This window comes from Oncorhynchus keta, chromosome 26, assembly GCF_023373465.1.
Source record: "Oncorhynchus keta strain PuntledgeMale-10-30-2019 chromosome 26, Oket_V2, whole genome shotgun sequence".
Taxonomy (NCBI): Eukaryota; Metazoa; Chordata; class Actinopteri; order Salmoniformes; family Salmonidae; genus Oncorhynchus; species Oncorhynchus keta.
In genome coordinates, this window is record NC_068446.1 from 35285911 (window position 1) to 35303555 (window position 17645).

The 17645-nt window shown below is 39.8% G+C and overlaps 1 protein-coding gene across 1 annotated transcript in view; it reads right to left on the reverse strand.

Annotated features, from left to right (window-relative positions):
- Positions 1-256: 256 nt before the first annotated feature.
- The window catches only part of grm8b (glutamate receptor, metabotropic 8b), a 217022-nt gene continuing 199633 nt past the window's right edge, over positions 257-17645 (reverse strand). Inside the window, exons 10-11 of the mRNA XM_035737804.2 lie at positions 1645-1891; positions 257-820 (exon numbers count right to left, since the gene is read on the reverse strand). Coding sequence (XP_035593697.1) covers positions 771-820; positions 1645-1891 — 297 coding nt within the window. The 3' untranslated portion in view covers positions 257-770. The remainder of the gene's footprint in view (positions 821-1644; positions 1892-17645) is intronic.

Here is a 17645-nt window from a genome sequence, read left to right on the forward strand (position 1 = left end):
GTTACACCAGATACTAACTGGGTTTCTGATCCACACCCCTACCTTTTTTTAAAGGTCTCTGTAACCAACAGATGCATATCTGTATTTCCAGTTATGTGAAATCCATAGATTAGCGTTTAAATTGACTGATTTCCTTATATGAACTAAAATCTTTGAAATTGTTGCATGTTGCGTTTATAGTATTGTTCAGTATTTTTGACCTCATATACACATCCAACAATGCTAAACATTTCCAAAACATTCCTTTATTATAAATAAAGTATTTGTATAAAAATGTGCATGCTTAAACCATGTCATTAACAGATTTTACAACTCAAGGCTACAATTTAGTTAGCCGATACAGACAGACTCATCTTGTAATGCAGGTCAGACGACATGAGACAAGAATTTGAAATCTTCACAACCACAAAATACGTACAATTAGAATAACAACTAACAAGGTTGATCCCAACAATGTATTTTTAAATGATCTTTTAAATTAGGTTTCGTTTTCCTCTTCTGTTCACCATCCTCTTTCGTTAAGTCTCTTGGATGGTTTGTTTACTGACCATATATATTTTTTGGTCTGCTTCTAACAGGCCCATTAGCTCTGTCTGTGAACATGAAAGAGCAGACATATTTATTTTGGCTGCCACCCTCTCAGACATCATTTTGACTCTGATCAATATCAATGTCTCATGCTTGTTTGAAGGCCCTGTCATGTGTGAATCTGACACATCCAAGTCTGCATGTGGAATTCCTCAGTAATACTCTATTCAGAGCTTCTCTCTTCAAATGGCATGGTTGGTGTAGCTGACATACGTTGTTTTGGATGATGGCACTGGAAAGACAAAGAATGGAGATATTAGTTTTCTAAAGTGTTTTGATTCCCTCTGTACTAAGTGTATCGCTTGCATTCCTTCCCTCAATGCATTACCACATAACTGAACAGTCTTGATGGGAATGTTGAGGCTACTACCATGGCTTTCTACCGGCGACCTAAACTAATAAATTTGGCTATGTGAGATTATTAATCACTCACAATGAAGTTGAATTTTCCATGTATTAATTGGAGAAATTGTCCATAAATAGGAAAAAAGCAACACATTTTAGAGATCAAACTGTGCAGTCAGCACAAACGTGACAAGTAAATAACTTGATGCTTGCTTGCCTGTATGAAACTTCTGCAGACGGGCTCAGAAAGGCCTTTGAAGTCTAAATCCGAGCGATTAACATTTTTGCCTAATCAGTTCTCAGGTGTCTTTTTAACTATCATAGATGAGATAATACAAAACATTTTCTACAAGCTGATTTCAACAACGATATCTCAGATACTGCTATAGCTGAGGAACTGCACTTGATTTTACTGTATGTAGAAATTCCAAAGCCTGTTGCGAAGCCTGTGTTTGAAACTAACATAGGCTACATAAAAATGCAATTATTGGTTAAAAAAATGGGGGTGGTTGTATAATAGTGGTTCCCAAACTGTGGGGTGACACCAACGAGAGGGGTGTGAACTGTTTGTGTCATGAAAAGTGCTTGTTTCCATAGAAAGAGACAGGAGAGGTGCGGGATGTTCACCAATAATGGAAGGCAGGCCTGAGTGACAAAGAACTCCTGGTATAATATGTTAAGAAGGAGATCAGATCAAATGTTTACACTCACTGCTGGTGTCCATGCCCTCGCAGAGTTCGGTCTTCACCTCTCCGTTGGGTCGCTCGGAGTTTAGCTGGGACAGCTTGCTGGTCATGGTGGCGACAGTGACAATGGCCTTGAAGCTGCGCTTGCGCTTGGGGACGTTCTGCTCTGGATGGAAGATGATGATGTAGACCTTGGGCATATAGAGTAGTCCCAGGGAGACGGAGGCGCTCAGGCTGAGGGAGACGGTTAGCGTGGCTGTCTGGATGTACATCTAGAGAGAGAGAGAGAGAGAGAGAGAGAGAGAGAGAGAGATATGAGTCAGGTGCTACAAAGAGAGTCCTTGGAGGGGAACCTTTGTGGTCCCTGACACAGGGATCTTGTATCTTTTGATTTGATTTGATTTAGCATGGCACAGAGTGCATGCACTTTACCCCTACATACATGTACAAATTACCTCAACTAACCTGTACCCCCGCACATTGACTCGGTACCGGTACCCCCTGTATTTGCATTGACCCCCTCCCTTTCTCTTTATACTGCTGTTACTCGCTGTTTATTATCTATGCATAGTCACTTTACCCCACCCTACATGTACAAATTACCCTGACTGACTTGCACCCCCGCACATTGACTCGTACCGGTACCCCCCTATAGCCTCATTATTGTTATTTTACTATGTTACTTTTTTACCATAGTTTATTTAGAAAGTATTTTCTTAATTCTATTTTCTTATTGTAAAGTGGCTGTTCCACTGGATGTCATAAGGTGAATGCACCAATTTGTAAGTCGCTCTGGATAAGAGCGTCTGCTAAATGACTTAAATGTAAATGTAAATGTTAAAACTGCATTATTAGTTAAGGGCTTGTAAGTAAGCATTTCACGATAAGATCCCACACCCGTTGTATTCGGTGCATGTGATGAAATTTGATATGATCTTATTTGTATTTTGGCAGGTGCTCTTTCCTCAGAAGACTTATTGTCAGTTTAATAGTGAGGTCTATTGAACTTACTGGGATCAAACTCAAACCAACCGTATACAACCAAGTTGCTGTTCACTTGTTATGCACAGTGTGTTCACATGGAACGTTCAACTCACGGTACACGATTACACTATTCAGGTTTCTTATAACCACTTAAAACAAACTCATCTAACCACCGACAACCCAGGTGAAGTACCCCGACCTCCTGCACACACATCCAGTCTTCTCCCACCTGCTAAGCGGAACCAGGCATTACAAACTCATGTTTCCTTGACTTCTTTCCAATGTCACAGTACCACAGTGCCTGTCAAGAACCGCTGACGTGAACATGCCTGCACCAAACAATCCTGCTTCGAGACCACCTGAGTAGTCATAGCAACAGGCTTTAGAAACGTCAACACAACTAATGGCCCCCTCATTGAGTGGTAAAACGACAGTGAGAATTCTCAGAGGACATTTGCTCAGTCATATCTGTACGGTTAGAGTGTGGTAGAGAATGAAAAGGAACTGGCAGATGGCACAGCTCCCTTGAGTCTTAACATCTCCACATAGGAAGTCATTCCATCACACATCAAGCTATTATTAGGAAATGTCTGGTAGACATTTAAGCATAAAGCCATTTAGAGGGCCTTTAGACAAACATCTAGGATTTTTTTATATAGTGACAAAAAAGTTTATATTACTCAATGTTGGCCGTAGATTTCAAGGTTAACCATACTGGAGCACAAACATGACGCCATTTCTTAACCACTTATAAAGGTGATAATATTACCTGTAGCCAGCTGCCAGTACTCTTTTGGGTGCCGGTACTGTTTCAATTTAAGGTGCAACACTTTTGATACAATACTTTTGAGCTAATATTCTATAAAGAGGAGCAGGAACTCAAGCAGTAGAAACGTTGAGGTGCTGGTACTCCGCTCCGGTGAGTGCCTGGCCAAGTTAAGCACCATCTGTGGCTCAAACCCCTTATCATTCCTTAGGGTTATCTTAACTGAATCTTTTGGCTACAGAGTGTTTTCCAGTGAGTCACCAGTCGGGGCTGGTGGCAAGTCCTAGTTTGAACCAGTTCAACAGCCTCTTTAGATCTATAATAAGACTAATGGGGTGGGCTTCAAAAGGCAAGAGCTGAGGAACGATCACCCTCGCTTTTAGGTCAGCTAGGAATCTGGGGCATGAAGCTCAGTGACATTTACCACCAGAGACTGGCGATGTGGCCATGGCAGAGAGAGAGCCTGGCAATGTGGCAATGGCAGAGAGAGAGCGTTGCGATGTGGCCATGGCAGAGAGAGAAGAGAATGACTACTACACATATCACAAGCACATCATGGTCATAAGCACACTGTTTGGAATGGTAGTGGGGGGGAAATGGGGAGGAGTCTAACTGAAGGTTAGATATGGGTATACTGAACATAGGTATGAGGATGAGATTTATTTTTGTCATAATGACATTAAACTGGACATCAGTCTTCTGCTATATAAAACAACAACATTTTGATGTTGTATCACAGTCTATCATCCACTCAAAAAAATGATTGGCTAAAAACTACCCAATTTGGGTTATTTGGTAACCCAGTGCTGGTTAAATAGTGGACAGAACACACACTGGGTTATTTGTCAGATGGCATGGCCTATTACGGGTGTGGCTTTCATATAGTTATTTTGGCCACTCATGGAAGCAATTGTAATTCCTGTTCACCATGTTAAGTTTGTACACAGCAATTGTACATTTTACTATAATATTTTTGCAGTATTTTTTTGGTGTGTAGTCTATAGTCTGTCTTTTTTAAATCCAGTTTTCAAACCATTACTACATTAAACCATCTTTACTTCACTCCATGAATTACCATATGACCAACGTTTTTGTAATTTTTTGTTTGTATGTGTGTGTTGGCCTTTATAGATTGGTTGTTTGTGTGTGTTGGGCTTTATAGATTGGTTATTTGTGTGTGTTGGGGTTTAGCTGAAATTATTCAGTATTTGTCCAAACCTAAATTCTTCCTGGACTAGCGCCATTCATTCTCACTGTAGATAATTTGAATGTTATAACCTTTATTATCCATTGGCGAATTGGGAGAGAGTGAGGTGATTGCCATCTAAGAGCAACATATTTTTGTGTGGCGGTGTTGCCTGCCAGTAGTAATCGTCGTGGATTGAGATTCAAGGAGCCATCATTAAGTAACATGCCTGATACAACCCATTGAATATAGTACATTCATGCACTTCAAAATTAACTTTGTAACTTTTTCCCAGAAGCATTTAACTGCAGGGCACTCCCACATCATATGAAGGAATGTGCCTACCTGATTTAGGGGACACAGTGAACAGTTGGGACCAATTTCATCGTAAAACTTTTCTTTGGTGTTAAATAAAGTCTGTAAACATATTCTGTTCCAGTTAAAGGGATGTTCAAATTCACTTAGACCTGTGGACCATACTTTTTTAATGGATAACTCAGAATAAGCTTTTCAAAAGTTTATATATTATAGAGATCAGGCCTTTCGGGAGCCCAGATAATTTAATGTGTATGTGTCTTGAAATCTTGGAATGTTCTCAAACCACTACTGTCCATGATATCGGCAACTGTATGGATTCCACATTTGTGCCATTGGGAGGGATGCAAAAGGCTGCCCTCCAGATCAAGGCATTGCTAGAGCCTGGAAATGTATTTCAAATTTTGGTTCGGATAGTCCTTCAAATCAAATCAAATTTGTCACATGCGCCGAATACAACAAGTGTAGACCTTACCGTGAAGTGCTTACTTACAAGCCCTTAACCAACAGTGCAGTTCAAGAAGAGTTAAGAAAATATTTACCAAATACACAAAATTAAATAAAAAGTAACACAATAGCATAACAATAACGAGGCTATATACAGGGGGTACCGGTACCAAGTCAGTGTGCAGGGGTACAGGTTAGTTGAGGTAATTTGTACATGTAGATAGGGGTGAAGTGACTATGAATAGATAATAAACAGCAAATAGCAGCATTGTACAAAACAAATGGAGGGGGGAGGGGGGGTGTCAATGTAAATATTCCGGTGGCCATTTGATTAATTGTTCAGCAGTCTTATGGCTTGGGGATAGAAGCTGTTAAGGAGCCTTTTGGTGTAAGACTTGGCACTCCGGTATTGCTTGCCGTGCGGTAGCAGAGAAACTGGAGTCTCTGACAATTTTAAGGGCTTTCCTCTGACACTGCTTATTATATACTATAGGTCCTGGATGGCAGGAAGCTTGGCTCCAGTGATGTACTGGGCTGTACGCACTACCCTCACAGTCAGATGCCGAGCAGTTGCCATACCAGGCAGTTGCCATACCAGGCGGTGATGCAACCGGTCAGGATGCTTTCGATGGTGCAGCTGTAGAATGATATAGAGTATGTAGCTGGCAGTAATAAGCATGATGATCAGATAGGTTCATATGCTGAATTTCTATGTTCTTGATGAATTAAATAAAGGAGTAGATAAGAGTACGAAATCGATTTTGGAGAATGTTTTGTGTTGGTTTGAATAGAAAGTGTACTCTTTTGCTTTAGGGCTATGAGCTCACCAGGCATCAATGAGGTTGTAATCAGAGAGTATATGTTGGAGAACCTTGGTTGCCTGTAGATTGTAGTTGGTCTTATTAGATTTGTCCCCAGAATGGCATTCATATCTGTCCCAATAACCAGTTGGAATTCAGTTAATTCTAACAATATGCTGTTCAGAGCATCTACAAACTTAAGATCATGTCAATTTGGAGCAGGCACATTAATAAAGGCCATTTTCTTTGCATTATGGAAAGATTTAAGGAAAGTGATTCTGCCTTCTTGGTCTTCGCCTTTAACGAGGATGGGGATTTTGAGTTTCTTATGTATCATTGTGATTACACCCTTAGTTTCGTTTGGGGATGATGAAAAAAGCAGATAGTCTGTTGATATAGTTCTCTGTTCTATGTGCTTCCTTTTGGAGCAGGTATGTTTTCTTAGAGCATATCTGACCTTTTCTATAGAAAGCTTGACTGACTTTTAGTATTCTGCCAAGCAGGTCTGTGATGTGATATGATATGTGTAAGCTATCACAAATATATCGGCTGTTTTGCTCTTTTCACTCCTATCAACTTATTTTTCTAAAGTCTCTGAAAGTGGCGATTAGCTTCGGTCCACTGCATATCCCGTTCTCATAGACCTTGAACTTGTCGAAAGAAAGGCGATATGAAACAACTTGGCTATTGCCTCCATCCATAGCTATCATTTAAGCTCCAGTTTTATATTCCCTGAAAAGAGTGGTTGCCTTTGGTCACATGACAGAGAACATATCAGTTTTCACTGAGAAGAGCTCTTTCTCACAGGTTCCAAGACAAAATACAAGGCATACTAATACCAAACATGACAGCTTTTGATTAACTAATCATCTTTTGCTATACTTTATAGGGCTTTGAAGAGTTTCCCAGCATAATGTAAATTCATACCAAAGACTCGATGTCTCTCTGCCTGGCGCTCAAATGGATTGGGGTTAAGCCCTTGTGACAGATTAGCGTCCTGTCCAGGTGGTGTACTTGTACCTCAAGCTGCCTCACACTACAGATTAAATAACAGAGGACTATCCTATACTGAATCATACAGTGCATGGAGATGAATTCTGCTACTGCATGAAACTATGAAAGCCGAAGATGAATAGGCTAATGGATTTATGGGAAGTGGATAACCTAATTAGTCCATGTCTGCCATGAACCTAAACAGGCTTCTAGAAATGTCATCTCTGCACACTGGTGACATTTATAACAACTTACTTATGATAGGAACCCAAGTCATGATGTTATGTAAATTCGGATGAGGAAACAAAGTAACTGAGAATAACCGTCTGAAGGATCATGCTTATGAAATGGTTAAATGGACATATGTTAGGCTTAGTCATACACACAATAAATGCAATGCACCCCTTACAACATGTGAATATTGACATTGAAGCGACAGCATAAGCTCAAAAGATCAATGTTTTCTAGAGCCTCTTCACTCCGGGAGACCAGTACATTAGATTGGTCTCCCGTCGCTGAAGGCGACACCCCGTATCCCGTAAAAACATATTCACTAGTCCTCTAGCTGACCTATTTCACAGAAACTTTTCCCGTCACCGAGGGCAAATCTATAATCCAGAATGCTTTACCAGTCATTTCAGGGTATTTTAATCTGAGGGATAAACATCCAATAGGGTACAACCATAAAAACATAGTGGGTGCAACCATGACAACTAGTAGACTGTGGGCAATCTCAGCCATGGAATGTGCACTCGCCCAACACAAGGGTATTTACCTTTGTGATGAGAGTTGAAGTGACAAGCATCTGTTTCTAAAATGACAAGAGCTGGGGCATTTATCCAGCTTGATCTGATCAATGGGAAAGACTGTTAATCAGTGGAGTGATGGTTGTGTGCTATATAAGCATTATTTTATATTTTTTTTCCAGGGACACCAATCATACCGGTGTTCTCTATGGACATTTAACCATGTGTGTCAGTAAATCACAATAGGGACTGCTGGAGAACAATAGGGATTTATCTGTTGTGACTGCTGGAGAACAATAGGGATTTATCTGTTGTGACTGCTGGAGAACAATAGGGATTTATCTGTTGTGACTGCTGGAGAACAATAGGGATTTATCTGTTGTGACTGCTGGAGAACAATTGTATTTAACTAGGCGAGTCAGTTAAGAACAAATTCTTATTTACAATGACTGCCTACCCCGGCCAAACCAAGGCGACATTGGGCCAATTGTGTGCCGCCCTATGGGTCTCCCATTCACAGCCAGATGTGATTCAGTCTGGATTTGAACCAGGGTCTGTAGTGACACCTCTTGCATTGAGATGTAGTGCCTTAGACCACTGCCCCACTCGGGAACCCTAGACACTGCAACTCTTGGGACAGTGCAACTTAAGCGGCATTGATTTTCTGAAATATGAATAGGCTATTATGCTTTGTTTCCCCTTTTTTCCAATTCCACAAATATAGAGATTGATATGTGGTGTTCAGCAGTCCTCTAAAAAAAGTGATTTCTGTAGAGGTGATTTTTCAATGGCCAGTGAGGCTCGTTCATTCTCTAAAGATTAATAAGGTGGTATTCTACACTGTTTAAGACCTGGAGAGCTTTTCTGTCTTAAGGCAAAATCATCAACCATCAATCTATTAATAGGTGGTGAGTTTTATACATCATGTTCAGTGCTACAGTGAGGACGTGCAAGATGCTAGCAATTAAACAAAGTTTCAGGAGGGGTGATATTTCATTCATAAGGAAACTTGGAATTGAATTGGGAATTATTCTTGACACAGCAGAATTCTAGTCATTCACTGATTTTGTCACATCTGCTCCTGCTGCGCCCTCTGGTGTTCATCCGGTGTCTTCTTGACCTGCAGTTACTCCCCATGTACACTCTCTCTCTCTCCCTCTCCATCTCTTTGTGATTGCGTGGTTGGAGACAGGTGTGCTGGAGTCAGAGCACATCCCTACCAGCTGCAACTTGTTCCATAATCAAGACCTCTACAAATACCACTTCCACCCTGCCGGATTGTAATCTCTGCTCAGTCAGTTCATGATTCTAGACATTTATTACTGCTCAAGATCCTGTTACTCTGCTGTGCCTGTTTCCTTGCCTGACACCGTTTATCCTCTCATTGCAGTTATTGCTCTGTGTCTGGCATTTGTCTCCTGTTCCACATCTCACCACCCAACTACCCTGCTCTGGATTTTACTCACCGCCACTACCTTGGATTCCCCTCAGGACCTATTTACCCTGTTCTACTCCGCCAACTCCAACCTCAGTCTCCACATCTGTTTTTTCTGCAACTCATCCTAGCTCCCCCGGATCTGCACTCCATATCGCTCTGTGCAACAATACACATTTTGTTTCATTCATCACTGTTTCCTCATCTGAGTCTGCTCTTGGGTTCCCCTGTGTTGTTCCGCTTAAAAGATTTTGTGATCCTATAGGTTTATGCACTGTATCATTCATTCTATTAGCATATGTTTACACTAGGTACTGTAGAAGTGGGATTGGTATATCTATCCCTAAAGAAGGGGTGACAGAAAAGTCAATACCTTTAGCCACGGCTGTGTTTCTTTCTTCAGGGCTAAGCAGACACAACATATTACACATCAAATAATACAAAAAATAATCATAAAAGATCAGCCTCTGTAACCAACCCAGCCTCTGTAAATACCCCAGCCTCTGTAAACAACCCAGCCGCTGTAAACAACCCAGCCTCTGTAAACAACCCAGCCTCTGTAAACAACCCAGCCTCTGTAAATACCCCAGCCTCTGTAAACAACCCAGCCTCTGTAAACAACCCAGCCTCTGTAAATACCCCAGCCTCTGTAAACAACCCAGCCTCTGTAAACACCCCAGCCTCTGTAAACAACCCAGCCTCTGTAACCAACCCAGCCTCTGTAACCAACCCAGCCTCTGTAAATACCCCAGCCTCTGTAAACAACCCAGCCGCTGTAAACAACCCAGCCTCTGTAAACAACCCAGCCTCTGTAAATAACCCAGCCTCTGTAAACAACCCAGCCTCTGTAAACAACCCAGCCTCTGTAAACATCCCAGCCGCTGTATTTAAATAACCCAGCTGCTGTATGTAAATAACCCAGCTGCTGTAAACAACCCAGCCTCTGTAAACAACCCAGCCTCTGTAAACAACCCAGCCTCTGTAAACAGCCCAGCCTCTGTAAACAGCCCAGCCGCTGTAAATAACCTAGCCGCTGTAAACAACCCAGCCTATGTAAATAACCCAGCCTCTAGCCGCTGTAAACAACCCAGCCGCTGTAAACAACCCAGCCTCTGTAAACAACCCCGTCTCTGTAAACAACCCAGCCGCTGTAAACAACCCAGCCGCTGTAAACAACCCAGCCGCTGTAAACAACCCAGCCTCTGAACAACCCAGCCTCTGTGAACAACCCAGCCTCTGTGAACAACCCAGCCTCTGTGAACAACCCAGCCTCTGTAAACAACCCAGCCGCTGTAAACAACCCAGCCCCTGTAAGTAACCCAGCCCCTGTAAGTAACCCAGCCTCTGTAAACAACCCAGCCGCTGTAAACAACCCAGCCGCTGTAAACAACCCAGCCGCTGTAAACAACCCGGCCTCTGTAAACAACCCAGATTCTGTAAACAACTCAGCCTCTGTAAGTAACCCAGTCTCTGTAAATAACCCATCCTCTGGAAACAACCCAGCCTCTGTAAATAACCCATCCTCTGGAAACAACCCAGCCTCTGTAAACAACCCAGCCTCTGTAAACAACCCGGCCTCTGTAAACAACCCGGCCTCTGTAAACAACCCGGCCTCTGTAAACAACCCGGCCTCTGTAAACAACCCAGCCTCTGTAAACAACCCAGGCTCTGTAAATAACAGGGTAGATCCAATTCCCTGTAGCTTGTATATATTTTTTTACGTATATATTACTAGCTCAATTTCATAGAATACATGAATATGTTACTTGTGTTATAAGGTTCTTTGATAGAATACATGAATATGTTACTTGTGTTATAAGGTTCTTTGATAGAATACATTAATATGTGACTTGTGTTATAAGGTTCTTTGATAGACTACATATGTTACTTGTGGAATAAGGTTCTTTGCAAATCTGAGTCTGTGATTCACAACACTATTAGTTCAACCATTTTATATTATACTAGCAGAACGTTTTACAGAGTCCAAATCATGTTTCAACCATTCTGTATTATACTAGCAGAACGTTTTACAGAACCCAAATCATGTTTCAACCATCCTGTATTATACTAGCAGAACGTTTTACAGAGCCCAAATCATGTTTCAACCATCCTGTATTATACTAGCAGAACGTTTTACAGAACCCAAATCATGTTTCAACCATCCTGTATTATACTAGCAGAACGTTTTACAGAACCCAAATCATGTTTCAACCATTCTGTATTATACTAGCAGAACGTTTTACAGAGCCCAAATCATGTTTCAACCATCCTGTATTATACTAGCAGAACGTTTTACAGAGTCCAAATCATGTTTCAACCATCCTGTATTATACTAGCAGAACGTTTTACAGAGTCCAAATCATGTTTCAACCATTCTGTATTATACTAGCAGAACGTTTTACAGAGCCCAAATCATGTTTCAACCATCCTGTATTATACTAGCAGAACGTTTTACAGAACCCAAATCATGTTTCAACCATCCTGTATTATACTAGCAGAACGTTTTACAGAGCCCAAATCATGTTTCAACCATCCTGTATTATACTAGCAGAACGTTTTACAGAACCCAAATCATGTTTCAACCATTCTGTATTATACTAGCAGAACGTTTTACAGAGCCCAAATCATGTTTCAACCATCCTGTATTATACTAGCAGAACGTTTTACAGAGCCCAAATCATGTTTCAACCATCCTGTATTATACTAGCAGAACGTTTTACAGAGCCCAAATCATGTTTCAACCATCCTGTATTATACTAGCAGAACGTTTTACAGAGCCCAAATCATGTTTCAACCATCCTGTATTATACTAGCAGAACGTTTTACAGAGTCCAAATCATGTTTCAACCATTCTGTATTATACTAGTAGAACGTTTTACAGAGTCCAAATCATGTTTCAACCATTTTATATTATACTAGCAGAACGTTTTACAGAGTCCAAATCATGTTTCAACCATCCTGTATTATACTAGCAGAACGTTTTACAGAGTCCAAATCATGTTTCAACCATTTTATATTATACTAGCAGAACGTTTTACAGAGCCCAAATCATGTTTCAACCATCCTGTATTATACTAGCAGAACGTTTTACAGAACCCAAATCATGTTTCAACCATCCTGTATTATACTAGCAGAACGTTTTACAGAGCCCAAATCATGTTTCAACCATTTTATATTATACTAGCAGAACGTTTTACAGAGCCCAAATCATGTTTCAACCATCCTGTATTATACTAGCAGAACGTTTTACAGAACCCAAATCATGTTTCAACCATCCTGTATTATACTAGCAGAACGTTTTACAGAGCCCAAATCATGTTTCAACCATTCTGTATTATACTAGCAGAACGTTTTACAGAACCCAAATCATGTTTCAACCATTCTGTATTATACTAGCAGAACGTTTTACAGAACCCAAATCATGTTTCAACCATTTTATATTATACTAGCAGAACGTTTTACAGAGTCCAAATCATGTTTCAACCATTCTGTATTATACTAGCAGAACGTTTTACAGAGCCCAAATCATGTTTCAACCATCCTGTATTATACTAGCAGAACGTTTTACAGAGTCCAAATCATGTTTCAACCATTCTGTATTATACTAGTAGAACGTTTTACAGAGTCCAAATCATGTTTCAACCATTTTATATTATACTAGCAGAACGTTTTACAGAGTCCAAATCATGTTTCAACCATCCTGTATTATACTAGCAGAACGTTTTACAGAGTCCAAATCATGTTTCAACCATTTTATATTATACTAGCAGAACGTTTTACAGAGCCCAAATCATGTTTCAACCATCCTGTATTATACTAGCAGAACGTTTTACAGAACCCAAATCATGTTTCAACCATCCTGTATTATACTAGCAGAACGTTTTACAGAGCCCAAATCATGTTTCAACCATTTTATATTATACTAGCAGAACGTTTTACAGAGCCCAAATCATGTTTCAACCATCCTGTATTATACTAGCAGAACGTTTTACAGAACCCAAATCATGTTTCAACCATCCTGTATTATACTAGCAGAACGTTTTACAGAGCCCAAATCATGTTTCAACCATTCTGTATTATACTAGCAGAACGTTTTACAGAACCCAAATCATGTTTCAACCATTCTGTATTATACTAGCAGAACGTTTTACAGAACCCAAATCATGTTTCAACCATTTTATATTATACTAGCAGAACGTTTTACAGAGTCCAAATCATGTTTCAACCATTCTGTATTATACTAGCAGAACGTTTTACAGAGCCCAAATCATGTTTCAACCATCCTGTATTATACTAGCAGAACGTTTTACAGAACCCAAATCATGTTTCAACCATTCTGTATTATACTAGCAGAACGATTTACGGAACCCAAATCATGTTTCAACCATTCTGTATTATACTAGCAGAACGTTTTACAGAGCCCAAATCATGTTTCAACCATCCTGTATTATACTAGCAGAACGTTTTACAGAACCCAAATCATGTTTCAACCATTTTATATTATACTAGCAGAACGTTTTACAGAACCCAAATCATGTTTCAACCATTCTGTATTATACTAGCAGAACGTTTTACAGAACCCAAATCATGTTTCAACCATTTTATATTATATTAGCAGAACGTTTTACAGAGCCCAAATCATGTTTCAACCATCCTGTATTATACTAGCAGAACGTTTTACAGAACCCAAATCATGTTTCAACCATTTTATATTATATTAGCAGAACGTTTTACAGAGCCCAAATCATGTTTCAACCATCCTGTATTATACTAGCAGAACGTTTTACAGAACCCAAATCATGTTTCAACCATTTTATATTATATTAGCAGAACGTTTTACAGAGCCCAAATCATGTTTCAACCATCCTGTATTATACTAGCAGAACGTTTTACAGAACCCAAATCATGTTTCAACCATCCTGTATTATACTAGCAGAACGTTTTACAGAACCCAAATCATGTTTCAACCATTCTGTATTATACTAGCAGAACGTTTTACAGAACACAAATCATGTTTCAACCATCCTGTATTATACTAGCAGAACGTTTTACAGAACCCAAATCATGTTTCAACCATCCTGTATTATACTAGCAGAACGTTTTACAGAGCACAAATCATGTTTCAACCATCCTGTATTATACTAGCAGAACGTTTTACAGAGTCCAAATCATGTTTCAACCATTCTGTATTATACTAGCAGAACGTTTTACAGAGTCCAAATCATGTTTCAACCATTCTGTATTATACTAGCAGAACGTTTTACAGAGCCCAAATCATGTTTCAACCATTCTGTATTATACTAGCAGAACGTTTTACAGAACCCAAATCATGTTTCAACCATCCTGTATTATACTAGCAGAACGTTTTACAGAACCCAAATCATGTTTCAACCATCCTGTATTATACTAGCAGAACGTTTTACAGAACCCAAATCATGTTTCAACCATCCTGTATTATACTAGCAGAACGTTTTACAGAACCCAAATCATGTTTCAACCATCCTGTATTATACTAGCAGAACGTTTTACAGAACCCAAATCATGTTTCAACCATCCTGTATTATACTAGCAGAACGTTTTACAGAACCCATGTTTCAACCATTTTATATTATACTAGCAGAACGTTTTACAGAACCCAAATCATGTTTCAACCATCCTGTATTATACTAGCAGAACGTTTTACAGAACCCAAATCATGTTTCAACCATCCTGTATTATACTAGCAGAACGTTTTACAGAGTACAAATCATGTTTCAACCATCCTGTATTATACTAGCAGAACGTTTTACAGAGCCCAAATCATGTTTCAACCATCCTGTATTATACTAGCAGAACGTTTTACAGAACCCAAATCATGTTTCAACCATCCTGTATTATACTAGCAGAACGTTTTACAGAACCCAAATCACGTTTCAACCATCCTGTATTATACTAGCAGAACGTTTTACAGAGCCCAAATCATGTTTCAACCATCCTGTATTATACTAGCAGAACGTTTTACAGAGCCCAAATCATGTTTCAACCATCCTGTATTATACTAGCAGAACGTTTTGGAAGACGAGCTGTCCTTGAACTAATACTTTATCAGATAGAGTATGCAATCTTTATTATCTTATTAAAGATTAATATGGCTCTCACCTGCATTGCCAGCAACTCCCCTCTTCTTACCACTTTGCCCAGAAAGCCACACTGAGAAACTGATGACCAAGACTCACCTGCAATTCTACAATTTCAGGCTGTGCTCAAAACCTTATCACTAACAGTGTCATGTCCAATTACTTGAATTGGTTGTGTGACAGGATGGTCAATAGGGTCCATATCTCATCAATATCTCAATACTCTTAAACTCATGTGGGATTTTTGGAAGACAACAGAATACCACAGGCACCATAGGCACTTTGGTCTACTACTGTATCTCGCTCCCTACAGACTGCAACATGCTCAACTAATAAAGATACAAAATAATGAGGTAGAATCACCATCTAGGAAAACAGTTATGGGTACACTTAAGAGACTTCAAAAATAATAACTTGTTTTTATTATTTATTTGGTCCCCAATAAGTTGCTCCCATGGGGTAGTCTCTAATAAGCTTAACATTGAATAGTAATGATTCTAAACCATTTGTTTTCTTACATGAAATTGGAACAGCATTACATTAATTTATTAGGACTGTGTATGGCTTGGCTAGTTAAGACCTTCTATAATGCAACTATAGTTTGCAATATTTGTGACCTAAGTAAGCCAATATTCAGCTTTGAAAGGCCTGGCTACATCTGCTGCCACTCAAAGCCTGGGTGAAATGTTCCAAGTGTTCCACTGTTTTAATGTGGATCCATAAAGAGGTCTACACTGAATGCATTGGAGGCTATATAAAAACAACCAAATATGCTACATTACTGTCATGGTTTCTGTGTTGATCATTAGTAACGTCTTAATTGTTGCAGACCAACCATTGTTTCAAGACATCCAAAAAACTGTAACAATGTGACAGAACTTCACAAGAAACTCACAACAGTTTCCTGAACTCACACGAAAACTGTGCTAATGAGATCTGGCCCAAAAATAGTGGGGAAGAAAACAAAGTCTTTCTTCACTCAGCTCCTCAATTTAAACGACTGACGCAGCTTTCAGTAGAAAACTTCAATGGAAAAATCCCTCTTTGAAATCATCCATCTAGCAACCTATATCCAGCAACCTATCTACGATAGCCTTTGAAATCATCCATCTAGCAGCCTATCTATGGTAGCCTTTGAAATCATCCATCTAGCAGCCTATCTACAGTAACCTTTGAAATCATATGAAATTGTCCAGTTTACTGTAGAATTTGAACCAATTGAAAGTATTGCCATGGGATTTGCTAGGTCGTGATGTGTGGCATGACACTGACTGACAATGTGCATTGTAGGCCTAATACTATAGATGGGTTAGCTGACAACGTCACGAAAACGATGAGCAGGCTTCAATGGGGCAGAAGTCCGTGTTGTTTGATACTGGATGGCCAGACAGCTGGCAACAATGACAAGCTGCTGCCATGTGGGGAATCATAGGTGGCTCGTTTCAACTAGTTTTATCTGGTTTTTGATACCATGTCTTGTTTTGAGGTGTTTTGGCTGATGTCACGTCTATGCTAATATGACCAAAAATTTGAGGTAGTTTACCAACAACTGTAACGATGTACTTGAGAGACAACAAGTGCTCATTATGCAAATGCATTTATGTTTTCAATAAACATTGGAGACAAAATATAGTTTACATGTTGTCAACTATCTAAGCCAACCCTGTCTGTTTTGCCCCCTAGTTGCGCATACGTCAGTTTTGTTGCTAAACAACAAACTCATCTATGCAATGACAAAATAAGCAATATGAAGATTGAGGGAGACGTTCCTCAGCTTATTTACAGATACCATTCTTCCCAAGTGTGACTGATAGCCGACACACTTCTCCGCAAATCATATGCAGCGTTCTAATTGTAAAAATAGTCCAGAACAACCATATCATTAGCAATTTAATTAGACATGTCATTACCAACAGTCAGTGCAGAGAAAGAAAGTGAGGGCAGTTAATTAAATTGAGTGGTTAGTCAACTCTAGGGGTCAAAATAATTACTGACCTTAAGTGAGAACACGACACAGACCACAGACTCTTTCCATTTTCTACCAACTCTTATCACCAAAGAGCCTCTGAGATTCACAGCATATTAGCCAATTCCACACAATAGATTACTCACAATTACACTGTAGACCCCTCAAATTCAAATCTGGACCTTGGAAGCCAGTTCCACTGCTTTTCTCATCCTTCCCCTCTAATCTTTGGGCTGTTTTAGACCTAGGACACCAAGTGGGTGCAATTCATT